At 39.8% G+C, this 14958-nt stretch overlaps 1 protein-coding gene across 1 annotated transcript; it reads left to right on the top strand.

Annotated features, from left to right (window-relative positions):
• The first annotated feature begins 587 nt into the window (after window positions 1–587).
• Window positions 588–5093, top strand: LOC145404337 (mediator of RNA polymerase II transcription subunit 6-like). The gene is made up of 6 exons (XM_080275859.1): window positions 588–797; window positions 1752–1914; window positions 2303–2477; window positions 3124–3264; window positions 3760–3973; window positions 4881–5093. The coding sequence occupies exons 1-6, from the start codon at window positions 779–781 to the stop codon at window positions 5015–5017; spliced, it is 849 nt and encodes a 282-aa protein (XP_080131985.1). The 5' UTR covers window positions 588–778; the 3' UTR covers window positions 5018–5093.
• The last annotated feature ends 9865 nt before the right edge of the window (window positions 5094–14958 follow it).

The following is a 14958-nucleotide window of genomic DNA, read 5'->3' as shown; positions in this document are numbered from 1 at the left end:
TGCTAGAAATCCGTGTATAGAGCAACTTCTTCGAGAGCTCAGGTGGTAGTTTATTAAGTGAAATGTATCCGATGCGTTGACAAAACCTAACGAAGCTATTCCAATGCATTTTCTTGCAACAATAACAATGCACTTTTTCAAGGTCCGGTTCAATCTAGAACTCGAACTAGAATTCTTCTGAACATACTGTTTCTTTGCACTTACGATTAAACTGAATAGATAAAAGTCCGTGTGTACATCGAAATTTTCAAATATTCCATATACCCATATATTAAAAGCATCGTATTTTGATGAACTGGGAAGATGCCGAGTACTACAGCGCCGAAAGATCCAAATAATTGTTTATCTGATAATCCAAAACATCTTATCTGAATTTCGGGACTTCATAGTACTTTACAGTGTTACCGATTTTTATGAACCTGATCATATGACATAGAAACTGCAAACAATGTGCGTTTATGCTGGTAAACAGATGCAGTGCTCTTAACCCTAATACATAATTTATGAACCTACCAAATACTAGATAGTGCCAAAGCATTATGGTTCCGCTCTATCAACACAGACAAGCTACTTTATCGCGAGGTTGAAAAAAGAACAAGAGTGACAAAGTAATACAGACACTATTGGAAAGCTATGCAAAACCTGTGATAACTCCCTACCCTGTACCCAGAGAAGGACCAACGGTACTCAGTAAATTCAGCATTCGTAAGAACTGCATTAAGTGGTTTGAGTCAAACTTTTCACCCCCCTTGAGGTGTAAATTCATCCCCGTGCAAAAATGGCTGATCAAACTAAAGGTAAGGCGACAAATTGAATAATGAAAATGGATTCTGGGCAGAGTTATCTTAATCAGAAATATGTGGGCCTACTACAGTTAATTTCAGTTTGAAATTTTGAGAAAAGCCAGTCCAGTAGCCTAACGTAGAAGGATTTCAATTTTCCTTTAAGTTACTCCTCTGTATCAGATCTGGAATATTTTCAAGAAGGACTCTAATCACGTACTGATAAATTATTTACAGAAATACTTGATCGAGGTCACCTACTGTTCATTTAAAGGGGTTTTACAATTTCTTTTTCTGTTTAGGTTGTTCATTCATTCATTTATCATTACAGTTGTGTATGATTCAGTGTAAAATTGCTTTGAATCCTCAGTGAGTGTTTTAATGCATATAATTATTCAACCATACCCAAACCATGTGCAATATGGTATCCAAATATATATATCATACTGGTATGCATCTTAGAATAAGCAAAAAGTACCTTTAATGTGAGGTATATAGGATATATGTCTACCCTTCTGGCATAGGTGTAACAAGTTTTTTTATAGTATTTTCTATCTATCTATCTATCTATTGCCAGACGCCGCAATCCCGCGAGGGGTGGCCATTTGACTTTGAGTTATTTGTTTTATGGGTAGGGGCACTAATCCTCCACCAACCCACTTGTTGACACGTAGGGAGCACGTATGGTTTGATTATATGGTTACCACCCAGCATAGTAAATGGTTTCTTGGCTTACAGGAAACCATTTGGCTTGTCATTCAATGTAAAGCCACCTGTAAAGGAAAGAAAAGCAATAAGAAGTGATAGGAAGGATGGGAGAAATATGAAGAGAGGAGGGCAGACACAGAAATAGAATGATAAAGGCTAAGGAGGAAGTAGGCAGCTCTGCATCAAGTGAGTGGATGATGGTCGCCACCACCTACCACACTACAGTATTTTAATCTCTGATATCATGTGTATTTTCCGCAGACAACCTTTTGCACATCTCGTGGCAAGACAGCATGTGGGTGCCACACCTCAATGCCTCCAATATTATGAACTACTTCGGTGAACGGTCCAACCCTTTCTACTCCCGGGAGTGCAATAATGAATTTATCAAGATGCAGCAGAACACACGCGTTGATCAGTTAACGTTAGTGTTATAAATTTGTTTCAGTTGCTTTGAGAAAATTTTACTTAATTTCAAGTGCGTATGTTCCTTATTTGTCTCATGTTCTGTTTCTCGTGTCACTAATACAACACAGTTTATAATTTATTCATTGAAACCTTTGTGATTGTGCAGTACCCAAGCTGAGAATGCGAGAGACCAGAATCCAACAGATTAATGTACAGCTAGAGAAGCTAAGAAGTTTTTGTTGTACAGTAAATTGATACTGGTTGTTAAGTGTTATGATGATGATAATAGCCTGATGATGTTGAAAAGATTAAGAGATTTTTGTTTTGTCACAGACTGATCCAGGCTGTTGTTAATAGTGATGATGATGATGATGACGATGATATTTTTACACCATATTACACAGGCACATGCAGGGTATTGAGTACATCCTGCTGCACACCCAAGAGCCCATCCTGTACATCGTAAGGAAGCAGCAGCGGTACTCCCCCACCCAGGTCACACCCTTGGCTAACTACCATATCATTGGGGGGCAAGTGTTCCAAACACCTGACCTCGGATCTGTCATCAACTCTAGGCTGGTCAGTGGGCCCTTTTTATTATTATTATTACAGTACTGTATTATTATTATTATGTTTCATCCTTAGCCTTTATCATTCTTTTTCTGTGCCTGCCTTCCTCTCTTCCTATTTCTCCCATCTTTTCTGTCACTACGTATTGCTTTTCTTTCCGTTACAGGTGACTTTACATTGAGTGACAAGCCAAAAGGTTTCCTGTAAGCCAAGAAACCATTTACAACGCTGGGTGGTAACCATATAACCAAACCATACGTGCTCCTTATGTGTCAAGTGGGTTGGTGGAGGGTTAGTGCCCCTCCCTGTAAAACAAATACCTCAGAGTCAAATGGCCATCCCGTACGGGATTATGGTGTCTGGCAATAGATAGATAGATGTTTCTGGAGAAAAAAAGCATGCCCAAACTAATAATTGAGCATACACACATATAACTAGTTATTACTTTGAACTCAGTGAAGCTGGAAAATCAGCCTTATTTGTAAACAAAAAACTTGAATTAATGAAGTATAATAAAAATGCCAGTTTACAGAAAGATTTTACAGAAGGGATTGTCAAAGATTATTTCTAACTCATGTAGTATGTGGGCTCTCTTAAGCTGCATAAAATCACCTGGTGGGATTTAGGATAAGATAAATGAGTACTCACTTTGCAGTTAGCGTGCGTGAGCAACCTGAACAGCGCCTTTACTGAGATGCAAATGTACTCACACTACCACCCATCCAAGGGTTATTGGTGGCAATTCCGTAACCAGCAGGACCAACAAGACCAGCAGAAGAAGGAAAAGGAGAAGAAGGTGGGAATATCTCTAACCTGTACAGTATATGGTATAACCAAGAGGAAAATGTGATTTTTCATTATTATGTATAACCAGATACTGTAGATGCCTGGTGGACTAAGAAGGTGGGAAGGCCTTTTTATCCATCTAACTGTTCTGAAAAGCAGTGAGGTACATACAGGCAGAAAGGTGCCAAATGTAATGTCAGTCTCCCCAGGCTGTAGGTCAGGGTAGACAGGTACATTTGGAACAAAAATCCTTTTGCCTTTCATGTTTCTCTCTCCATGGACTTTGACAGTCATTGTCATTAATCCACAGCAACCGACACTGATGATTCAGTTGGACATTAGACCATCATCACCAGACTACTGTAATTTTCAAAATCCACATTAACAAAAGAAGAGACTGGACTTTTGTTGCGAATTCACAGAAACAAAAGCAAAAGAAGAGACAGGGCTTTGTTGCCAATAATACATACAGACAGCAAAGTAATTATAACCTGTAACCCCACAGGCTGGTGGTCAGGGGATAAGGGAGGAGCCAGCATCAGTCTTCCAGCATCGGCGTGTGGGGTCGCTGCTGGAGGACCTGCAGGCCAAATTCCCCTACAAGAACCCCCCACAGATGCAGCCCCAGCACCCGCACCATCAGCCCCAGCAGCACCCACAGCAGCAGCAACAAACACAACAGCAGCAGCAACCACAGCCAGATGTTCCAATCAAGCAAGGTTAGCCACACCACTGTCTGTCTGCAATCTACCTTTATCTCTCTAGCTCTCTACCTGTCTGTCTGTCTGTCTCCTGGTATCTGTTTGTCTACCTATTTGTCATATCTGCCTGCCTGACTGTTTGTCTCTTGGTCTATGTCTGTGTTTTACTATACTCAGATACCTTAAGCCCAGAAGATTTGGCCACAGAAAAAAATTGCCTATATCAACAGCTGTATCATTCATTGACTCCTTCAACCTGAGGATGTTATTTTTATGTTATTGTTAGTTGTTACTGCATACAGACATACAGATGATATCCCTTCAGAGGAGACACCAGGATGAGAATGTGTTAATGAAGGTTACCATATACAGGTTTGTAGTATATCTAGCCCCTCCAGATGAAAATCTTTCCAGTGCTGAATTAAATAGCAAGAGACAGCAAGAACAAAATAAATGTCAAATCTTATTATTCGGTAGAGGAGTATATGAGAAATTAAATATCTGCATACACATGTTGTACTGTAATCCATATTACCTCTTAGACCATACATTACAGAATCTCAGAAACTGATACCTGGATGAGCTTCTGAAAATTGTCATTCACTTACACTTAATGATTTCCACTTCATTGTTTTAGGAAAAAGTGAGTTTTAGGCATACATGTTGCAAAAGTACAAATGTATGATATTTCTTATCATCATCTCCAAAACCTTGGCCTCCATCTGCAGAGCAGTAAAGAAGCTGGGTTAATGCAGAAATTTCTGAGATTCAGGTAATGATTATCAACAGTGTCCCACACATCCATTCGCTCATCATTCAAGCCTTCAAAATTCTAATACAGTAAGTAGCTCTATGGTAACTAAATGTAGTGTTTAAAATTCTGTTGCTTGTCCAACTAGATTAAGTGTATTTATTATGTCAACAGAGGACATCAAGCAAGAAAAAGTAGAGATCAAGACTGAACCACAGGAGGTAAAGGTGAAGATAGAGCCAGGGACTCAGCCAGCCTCCCAGCGCACCACCAAACCACCCCCAGAGAAGAGGCAGCGCACAGGGTTATGAGAGTCTCCAGTGTGATTACAATCCCTCCTTATGATGATCCTTATTTTATTTAGCTTAGGAGTCTTACTATGACCTTTTCCTTGCCAGTTTATGTCTGTATCTAGTACATTAATATATTTTTGTATGCTATTTAAGCAACCTGTGTTGAGTTGAAAGGAAGGCTGGGACATGAATGTGGTAGTGTTGTGATGAGGAGGGGAGTTTGGACATGCTGAGAGGATGGAGGATGACAGCTAGGTGTGGAAAATGAGAAGTGTAAATCCTGAGGGTATGGTTGTGTGAGGCAGTCTAAAAAAAGACTTGTGAAGAGGTCATAAAGTGTGACCTCGGAGATTAGGGATTGAAGAGGGAGGCTGCCAGAAATCAAGCAGTGTGAAGAGTCGTCTTTAGGTGACCAAGGCTGACACATGCAAGGATGTTGGAGCCTTAATAAACGAATCAAAACTAAGTGAAACTACAGATGCAGGGAAGTTAGTAAAGGTGTCATTTTAATCGTACTCTTGCCATCTGATAATTTAATTCTGGAGTGAAATGTTGTAACAGAGAGGAATAATTTAGGCTGTATCTAACCCCTCCAGTTTGAAAAATCTCTCCCAGGTTGCATAAAAGCTTTAACTCTGGGAAGTGGGGGGGGAAAAAAAAGAAAGGCATAAGTTTTCATTGCAGTTAATTATACTGTAAGAAATAGTACTGTTTCCTTGTATCTTTTTCACTTTAACACAGTTTCATTCCACTTAGGGTGTGATGTGTGTTGTAGCTACATGAGTCAAGATAAAAACATAAATAAGCAATCTTACATCTTATGCAATGGAAAGTATAAATATGGCGCCAACAGATGGTGGTGATTATTTTACTTTATATCTCAGTAATGTTCAGAACAGTATTGTTTTCCACAAATTTATCTTATATGACTCTTCAGTGTTAAAGACAGAATTTTTTATTTTGTAAGATGGAGCAAATATTAACATTTAAGGGTTACTTCATTATATAATAAAATGTATTACAATATTAAAATAAAGACTTTCATTTTCCTGTTTGTTTACAGTGAGAGACTAATGAGGAGAGTGTGAGTGAGGTGGAGGGGAGGAGAGGGAGGGAAGGCCAAGGATGAGACGGAGGGATGATGTGAAGTATATGAGAGAAGCAGGGAATTGTGAGCTGGGGAGGAGGGCAGCATAACGGCAGGGGATAGGGTGACATGGAGGTGATTTGTTTGTGGCCACCCCTTACAGGTTTAAGGTGTCTGGCTATAGATACACAGATAGGCTTATTTATACATATGTAAAACTTAAAATTGTATCTGCAAGTTTTGGAAATTTCACATCAGGTAAACAGCACAAGGACTACTACAGCAGCTGGTATGAGTGTTCTTAGTTTTGTTGTGGAAGGTATGTGCATTCAAAAGCAGCACCTGAAGACCCAAGAACAGCCTAAGTTTACGAAATTGCCTAAGCCACTACAGTATATTGTTTCCCACCGCAAACTGTCCCTATCACTGAAGAGTAATAGGTTCATACAGGTAGGAATACAGTCAGACAATGCATTTACTGTATGTAACTTTGCCTCAGTATCCAGTACTTAATAAAGCCAAACCAGATACATAAGGCATTACATTATTTACTGGTTTGCAAATAGAACATGGGACTCTACTGTTTTTACTATAACTTGGCCTAAAAGTGGCATGTCTCCATCTTGAAAGCTGAGCTGTGACTATAGAGTATAGACAGACGCTAGAATACGATGCTAGTCACGAAGAAATTATATGGAAAGGATATTGAGACGTAGTACAGTCTTATTTTGCCACTGAGGTGCATAAAATAAGATGCAAAAGGACGGAAATCTAGACCAAGCTGAGATGAAAAAGACCAGGCCTTAAATGTAAAGATTAATCAGCCTATCCCTGGTCCCCTACGCTGCCGATGAGACACCAATGGACTGACTGATAGGCGGATACATCTCTGACATTGGTCTACCTAGCCTCTTTCTGTAACTAGGCCTAAAATTCTCATGTCTCCATCTTGAATTCTGAGTTGTAGGAGGAGACTGACACTAGATTCTGATGCTAGTCACGAAGGAGGGCTACGTAATGAATGTAATGTGGGAACATTATTAATTTCTGCTAAAGAGGTACGTGAAACAAGATGCAAAAGGACGATAATCTAGGCCATGTCCGAGTAAGAGGAGGATAGTTACGCAACAGTTTACGAGGTTAACCGAAATAAAGTCAGGCATAACCTAGAAAAAATCAAGAGTAAAGATATAGATCATGAGCAAATATGTCCACAATAAGAAAGACAAGAGTGAGGGGTGTGTGTTGAAAGTACTGAATGACCAATAAATGACGATAAAACACACCTGACAGGAAACACTGAGGATTATTACGGACAGTCTAAATTGTAGCAGTTTTTTTTTGTGGTGTTTTTGCACGTGTGTATAGTGTGTGGGTGGACGGCGAGGGGGAAGGAAAGTGACAGGTAATACAAGGTTCATCACACACACACACACACACACATACACACACAGATTAACAGACAGATAGACATACAGACGGAGACACAGACACATAAATAGATAGATAGATATGGGGATTCCAGTTCCTTGCACCCACCCTTTTAGTAAATTTCGTTTTATTTCCATCCTCACGACTGACAATAATAATAATAATAACAATAATAATAATAATAAAACACATTCTGGCCTAATCCCCACGCTATCACATTACACTGCAACACGATCCGCCCGCCAAAAAAAATAAAACAAAAGAGCGTCGCGTGCTGCGGGAAGGAAGTGAGAAGGACACCCACATACTCAAGTAATAATGCGTTTCACTTGAGCCAATATTGCGCACAAGTGGCGTTGATGTGGAGGCGCATTTACCCTACTTCACCCTCCACCACCACCACAAGCCAGAAGGGGAAACAGGAAGAGTGCAAAACAAATGAGTATCGCGCGCGGTCTGTTTTGTTTTGATGTGGGTCTTCTTCTTCTTCTCCTCGTCCTCGTCCTCCTCCTCCACCTAGCTGGTCTCACAACTTGAATATTAAGTTATGGTTGCATGCAATTCGATGAGTTTTAGCTATACTCTCTCCCTCTCTCTCTCTCTCTCTCACACACACACACACACACACACACAGTAAGGATACACGTGTTATCCATCTCATAACCTTTCGCCGCATCAGGAACATAGGACCAGTAAGTTTCGACATTAGGGGAAGCGTGGCCAGTCGCTCATTCCTGAGTCGCATTATGTAAGCAATAAACCTCAGTCGCCCCTCAGATATATATCCTTGAGGGCCCCATCCGGTTGGTGTGCCTGAACCCATTTGACCACAAGGCGTCGCTTAGCTATATGGTTACCACCCAGCGTTGTAATCGGTTTCCTGAGTTTCAATATGTCATTTGGGCTTTTCACTCACTGCCGAGTCACCTGAAGGCAGCACTACATCGAGTGAGTGGATGGTGGGCTCCCTCACCTGTGTTATACTGTACGAGAGAGAGAGAGAGAGAGAGAGAGAGAGAGAGAGAGAGAGAGAGAGAGAGAGAGAGAGAGAGAGAGAGTGACATAAAACAGACAACTCAAACACCTGCCATCTCCCCTCAGTGCCACTTCCTTGCCTTTACTCTCGTCTTCTGGCTGCTGCACGAGGCTCCTTAACACCTCATCCTTGGCGATTTATTTTGCACATTACGTCTGTCTTTCTGTACGGTGGACGCCCCCCCCCCACTCTCTCACACACACGCACACACACAAATTCACACATATACTAAGAACACACACACACACACACACACACACACACACACACACACACACACACACACACACACACACACAGCCGTTGTCTCAAGGTCGGTAAGAAGCCTACACAAGTTTTTTTTTAATCTATCTTTTTGTTGTTTCTTGTTTCTCTCTCTCTCTCTCTCTCTCTCTCTCTCTCTTATCTTTATGCAAGAGGGTCGCGTGTCAAGAATTCATTGCAGCTGTCTCGTACTCCTCAGGTTAATGTTCTGGGTAACTATATTCTCTCTCTCTCTCTCTCTCTCTCTCTCTCTCTCACACACACACACACACACACACACACACACACACACACACACACACACACACACAGGAAGGAAGAAACAGAAAGACAGACAGACAGGCAGACAGACAGAAGGCTAGTGCAGCATCATAAAGTAAATAAATAATGACGTCACCGCTGTGTCTGGGCCAAACATACCTTTTGTTTAGGTGTTTAATTAAGTGACATCAATTGACTTCGATTAAAAAAAAATGAATAAGTGACATCAATTGACTTCAGGATAAAAAATGAATAAATGTGACATCAATTGACTTCAGGAAAAAAAAAAAAGAATACGTGACATCAACTGACTTCAAAATAAAAAAATAAGGGAATAAATGGGACATCAATTTACTACATAATAAAAATATGAATAAGCGACATCAACTGACTTCAAGATAAATAAGAAATTAATAAGTGACATCAATTGACTTCAAGATAATAATAATAATAATAATGAGAATAATAATAATAATAATAATAATAATAGTAATAATAATAATAATAATAATAATAATAATAATAAAAGTGACATGAGTGAGGTGTTAATGCTGTAATGTTGGTGTCTCAGTTAAACAAGATTCTTTTTATGTTTATATGTTTACGTAAATTTTCTTCTTGACAGTTTACAAGGTGAGGATGTCAAGGCTGAGATCAATCTATCTATCTATCTATCTATCTGTCTATCTATTTACCTCCCTACGTATCTATTTATCTGCCTATCCATCCATCCATCTATCTATCCACATATCTATCCATCTGCCTAAGTACCTACCTATCTATCTACCTATCCATCCATCCATCTATCTATTTTTCTATCTATCTACTTACCTACCCACCTATCTATCTATATCTATCTATCCATCCATCTGTCTATCTATATCTATCTACCTACCTATCTGTCTATCTATCTATTAACACATACAGTATTATATCACTATACTATCATACCCTTTAAGTAACATTTGGAGGGTAACCATATCTTCAAAGGATCTCTCTCTCTCTCTCTCTCTCTTTCTCTCTCTTATATGTCTGTGTATTGAAGAAGTTAGGAGAGTCGTAAAAAAAAAAAAAAAAAAAATTGTTGCTACCTTCAGACCGGTTGACAAAAAAGTGACCATGAAAGGAGAGAGAGAGAGAGAGAGAGAGAGAGAGAGAGAGATGGCTTGTATTTTCGTCAGTTAAGGAAGATCCCCAACACCTCTTCCTTAGCGATTTATTTTTGGACATGGCTGGTTAATATCCTTTTTTACGTTATTTATGCAGAGTATGGCCATATTAGGATTATTTAACACAGAAAAGGCCAGTAAGGTGTAATAAGCAAAATAAATCGCTTAGTAAAAGGTGTCAGGGAGCATCCTTAACTGGCTTACAACTTTTAACTTCCATAGAAAAAAAAAAAATGGTGTAATCCGTGGAATAAATCGTTTAGGGAAAAGTGTTAGGTAATCTCCAACTTCACTTAGAACACAATCCATCTCTAAAAAAATAAAACAAAGGGAAAAAGCTGGTATAATCCGTGGAATTAATTGCTTAAGGAAAGGTGTTAAGTATCTGCAACGACACTTATAACGCAAAAATAAATAAATATAGACAAATAAATAGATAAATAAAGAGATAAATAAAGATACAATAAACAGATAAACATATATAAGGACAAATAAATAAATGAAATTAAAAAAAATAAATAATGATATAAATAAAGAAATAAATACATAAATATAATAAAAATGGACAAAAAATAAATATAGATAGATAAACAGGCACATAAGTAGATAAATAGACAAATAAATAGACAAATAAATATGAAAAAGGATGAAAATGAAGTTCCCAAGGCTACGACCTTCACTACATCTCTTGAACAGAATAAAAGTTACCTGGCAATAGCAAAAATAAAATAAATAAATAAATAAATAAAAAGCTTCATGCATAAAAACTCGTGCTGAATGGGTTGCGTCTAAGTCAAGGTCGCTGCAAAGAAAACGGAGGCGGGTTTTTGTTATCCTTAATTAACCCCTTCACCGCGATGACGTGTTTGGTGTTTTATTACCTGCCTGCCTCCAAAAGATCAGTTTCGGTTTAGTAAATAAGTCGCCTGTTGAACGGCTTTAAGTAACTTCTAGTAACTCTTTTAGTACAACAACAAGAACAATAACAATGTTAATAATAATAATATATAATAATAATAATAATAATAATAATAATAATAATAATATGTAAATAAATAAAAAATAAATTTCACTTCTACTACTACTACTACTAATAATAATAATAATAAACTTCACTATATTCTTGCTTCCTCCAGATGACTTTGTATGGGTGAGGGATGGCGCCTCGTACTGAAGGGGCGAAGTCAAAGTCAGGGCCGCTATTGACACGAACGTCGACGCGTTTTTGTCACTCGGTATTAAAACATCTTTATTTTGAGGCGCTTCGTAACCACAGGAGTCAAAACAGTACTTCAAACCGGTATATGAAGCCCCAACCCCTTCTTGGAGGGACACAAGTCAAGAGTGAGTGCAGTGGAAATGAGAGAAGCCTGTGGAGTCGCATGGAGAGACAGGCTGACAAATGAGATTGTGAAGGAGCGTTGTGGTGTGGATGTGGATGTGATAGGAAGCGTTAGGAGAAACACACTGAGGTGGTTTGGCCAATTGGAGAGGATGGAGAGTGAGAGACTGACGAGGAGAGTGCATGTAAGTGAGATGGAGGGGGAGGCCAAGGATGGGATGGAGTAGAGAGGTATATGAGGGAGGGTGGGGTGTGAGCTGGGAGCAGGGCAGTGACATGGCGGGGGAGAGGACGACGTGGAGGCGATTTGCTTCTGGCCACCCCGTATGGGATTAAGGAGTCTGGCAATAGATAGATAGATAGATAATGTGTGTGTGTGTGTGTGTGTGTGTGTGTGTGTGTGTGTGTGTGTGTGTGTGTGTGTGTGTGTGTGTGTGTGTGTGTGTGTGTGTGAGATGAATAAAACCGTGAGTCTGGCGGTATCGAAAAAAAAAGCATAACAAACACGTTGACATGTACTGAACGAGTAAAATACGTCTCTCTCTCTCTCTCTCTCTCTCTCTCTCTCTCGGCCGTGGGATGGAGACACAGTACGAGTTAAAAAAAGAACCATATACTGTACTATCCTCCATTCAGTTTTACTTGGCAGAGACTTTCTTCATTTGCCACCCCATTCTAAGCACCTCAGTGACGGAAAAAAGGTATATATTGCTACAGCCCTGCATTGTTTCCACAGCACTTCTTCGTGACTAGCATCATATTCTAGGGTTAATTCGTCTATACTCATTTTACTCTAACTTGGCCTAAAACTATCCTCTCTCTCTCTTTCTCTCTCTCTCTCCATCTATCTATCAGTCTATCTTCAAGTGCTAAGTTGTAACACGAGATTAGGATTAGAATATGATGCTAGTCACGAAGAAGTGCAATAAAAAGGATACAAAGCCGCAGCACTGTTTTATCCTACCACTGAGCCACTTGAAATGAGCTGCAAAAGGACGAAAATCTGGGCCAAGTTAGAGTAGAAGGAGTATAGTAGTAAAAAGAGTATACATCGAGGTGGTTTGGTCATGTGAAGAGGATGGAGAGTGAGAGACTGACTAGGAGAGTATATGTGAATGAAGTGGAGGGGGGAGAGGGAGGGGGAGACCGAGGATGAGACGGAGGGATGGAGTAGAGAGCTATAAGCTAGGAGGAGGGCAGCGAAACAGCACGGGACAGGGCGACATGGAGGCGTTCTGTTTATGGCCACCCCTTATGGGACTGAGTCGTTTGGATATAGACAGATAAAATAGATAGATAGACAGATAGACAGACAGGCAGATAGACAGACAGATAGAAGAAAGAATAGGAAGGCCAAGTCAAGATCAATGTAGGGATACGAACGAGGACGATTAGGGTGATGGCGGCGGTATAGCGGAGTTAGCGGGAGGAAGTGTGAGATAAGCGTTAAGTGCTCGTAATTAGCGCGGGGGAGGAGTGCACGTGCCATCTCTCTCTCTCTCTCTCTCTCTCTCTCTCTCATGGCAAATCCCTAACATCTTTACACTCAGCTGAGGATCAAGTGTAGGCAAAGTGGAAGGTTAATTTGACTAGTAACCAAGGAGACTCATTCCCCTTCTCATAACTAAGCCTCATTAGGGTCAGGTAATAAAAAGTAATACCTGGGATTGACGAGAGGCCAGGTAGACATCCCGGAGAGCAATTTATCTGTATAATTTACCTGTATAATTTACCTATATATTTTACCTGTATAATGAACCCGTATAATTTACCTGTACAATTTACCTGTATGATTTGCCTGTATAATGAACCGACTGTCTATAATCTGACGGAACACCTGTATGAGAGAGAGAGAGAGAGAGAGAGAGAGAGAGAGAGAGAGAGAGAGAGAGAGAGAGGCATCAGCAACATTAGTCTGCCACTTTGGTTACAGAAACACGAAACAACTACTTAAGTCTCTCTCTCTCTCTCTCTCTCTCTCTCTCTCTCTCTCTCTCTCTCCATTTCTAACTGCTTATAACCTCTCCATCAATCTAACATTATCTAGGTAACAAAATGGCGGCACTGGCCAGGTTTTAAGGCTTTTCTGAGGCCAACTGATGCTCTTTTCTTTGGCAGGTGAGCGAGAGTGCCAGTTCATTCATAGTTTCTCTCTTTCTCTCTTTTTTTCTCTCTTTTTTCTCTCTCTTCGTGGTGACCAAAACTTAAGGCAGGTTACTAGGTGGCTTAACTTTTCGCTCACTCTCCCTGCAGCGCTGAGAGAGAGAGAGAGAGAGAGAGAGAGAATTTGATATGGACAAGACTATACTGAATTAAATCGTCTGTCTGAAGAAAAAATGAAATAAATTAATAAAGAAAGAAAGAAAGAAAGAAAGAAAAAATAAAGGGATTCCTATTTATTTTCTCCACTTTTTATTCTTGGATAATATTATTAAGATTATTCGAATTTTTAAAAACAATTCAAGTCAAAAATTCTCCATCTTATGATTTGTAAATTATATTCCGGTCATTTTCTTTTTTTTTTCTTAATGCATAGATTTCTCCTGCATACCTTTCTAGCTCTCTCTCTCTCTCTCTCTCTCTCTCTCTCTCTCGTTTCTTTGTTCTTGGTCTATGTCATGGATTCTCTCTCTCTCTCTCAGGGACATTTCTGTATTTGGCCTTTTTTTTGCTTAATCTCTCTCTCTCTCTCTCTCTCTCTCTCAATAACCCACCCATCCATCATCGTCATGTTTTCCCATTCATAAGCGCAAGGTCCCGGGGCTAGGCTGGTTACTTCCGACAATTATGGTAAAGTGTCCAGTCACTTGTCCCTGAGCGGCATTCCCTGAGCCATAAAAACCAACCAACACTTACATCCAAACCATTACACTACTACTACTACTACTACCGCTACTACCACTACTAAATAATAATAATAATATGGGATACACCTGTTTGAAGAGTCTTAACCCACATGACCACAGACTACAACAAGAACCACTACTACTACTCTTACTACTATTACTAGCTTGCAGTAGTAGTAGTAGTAGTAGTAGTTGTTGTTGTTGTTGTTGTTATCGTGGCAGGAGTAGCAGTAGTAGAAGTAGTGTTGCTATTGTATTATTATTATTATTATTATTATCATTATTATTATTATTACTACTACTACTACTATTATTATTATTATCATTATTATTATTACTATTATTCTCAACACCATCAATATATGCACAAATACCAACAAACCTCCCTCCCCCTCCCCCTCCCCTCCCCTCCCCTCCCCTCCCCACCCCTTCTCCTCCCCTCCCCCTCCCCCCGGCGGTGTCCGAACTCCTCCAAGTCTCGAACGAAGATACACGAAATAAAACGATGCCCTACGGAAGTGTG

This window comes from Coenobita brevimanus, chromosome 63 (assembly GCF_032717465.1).
Source record: "Coenobita brevimanus isolate Jiangsu-jjx chromosome 63, ASM3271746v2, whole genome shotgun sequence".
Lineage (NCBI taxonomy): Eukaryota > Metazoa > Arthropoda > Malacostraca > Decapoda > Coenobitidae > Coenobita > Coenobita brevimanus.
This window is presented reverse-complemented; position numbering and strand designations above follow the sequence as displayed.

What these genes read in the sequence shown, in the direction of transcription:
- LOC145404337 (XM_080275859.1), top strand. An exon ending in CTGTCATCAACTCTAGGCTG is followed by an intron (nt 2,478 to 3,123) that starts GTCAGTGGGCCC and finishes CTCACTTTGCAG; the next exon opens with TTAGCGTGCGTGAGCAACCT. An exon ending in AGAAGGAAAAGGAGAAGAAG is followed by an intron (nt 3,265 to 3,759) that starts GTGGGAATATCT and finishes GTAACCCCACAG; the next exon opens with GCTGGTGGTCAGGGGATAAG.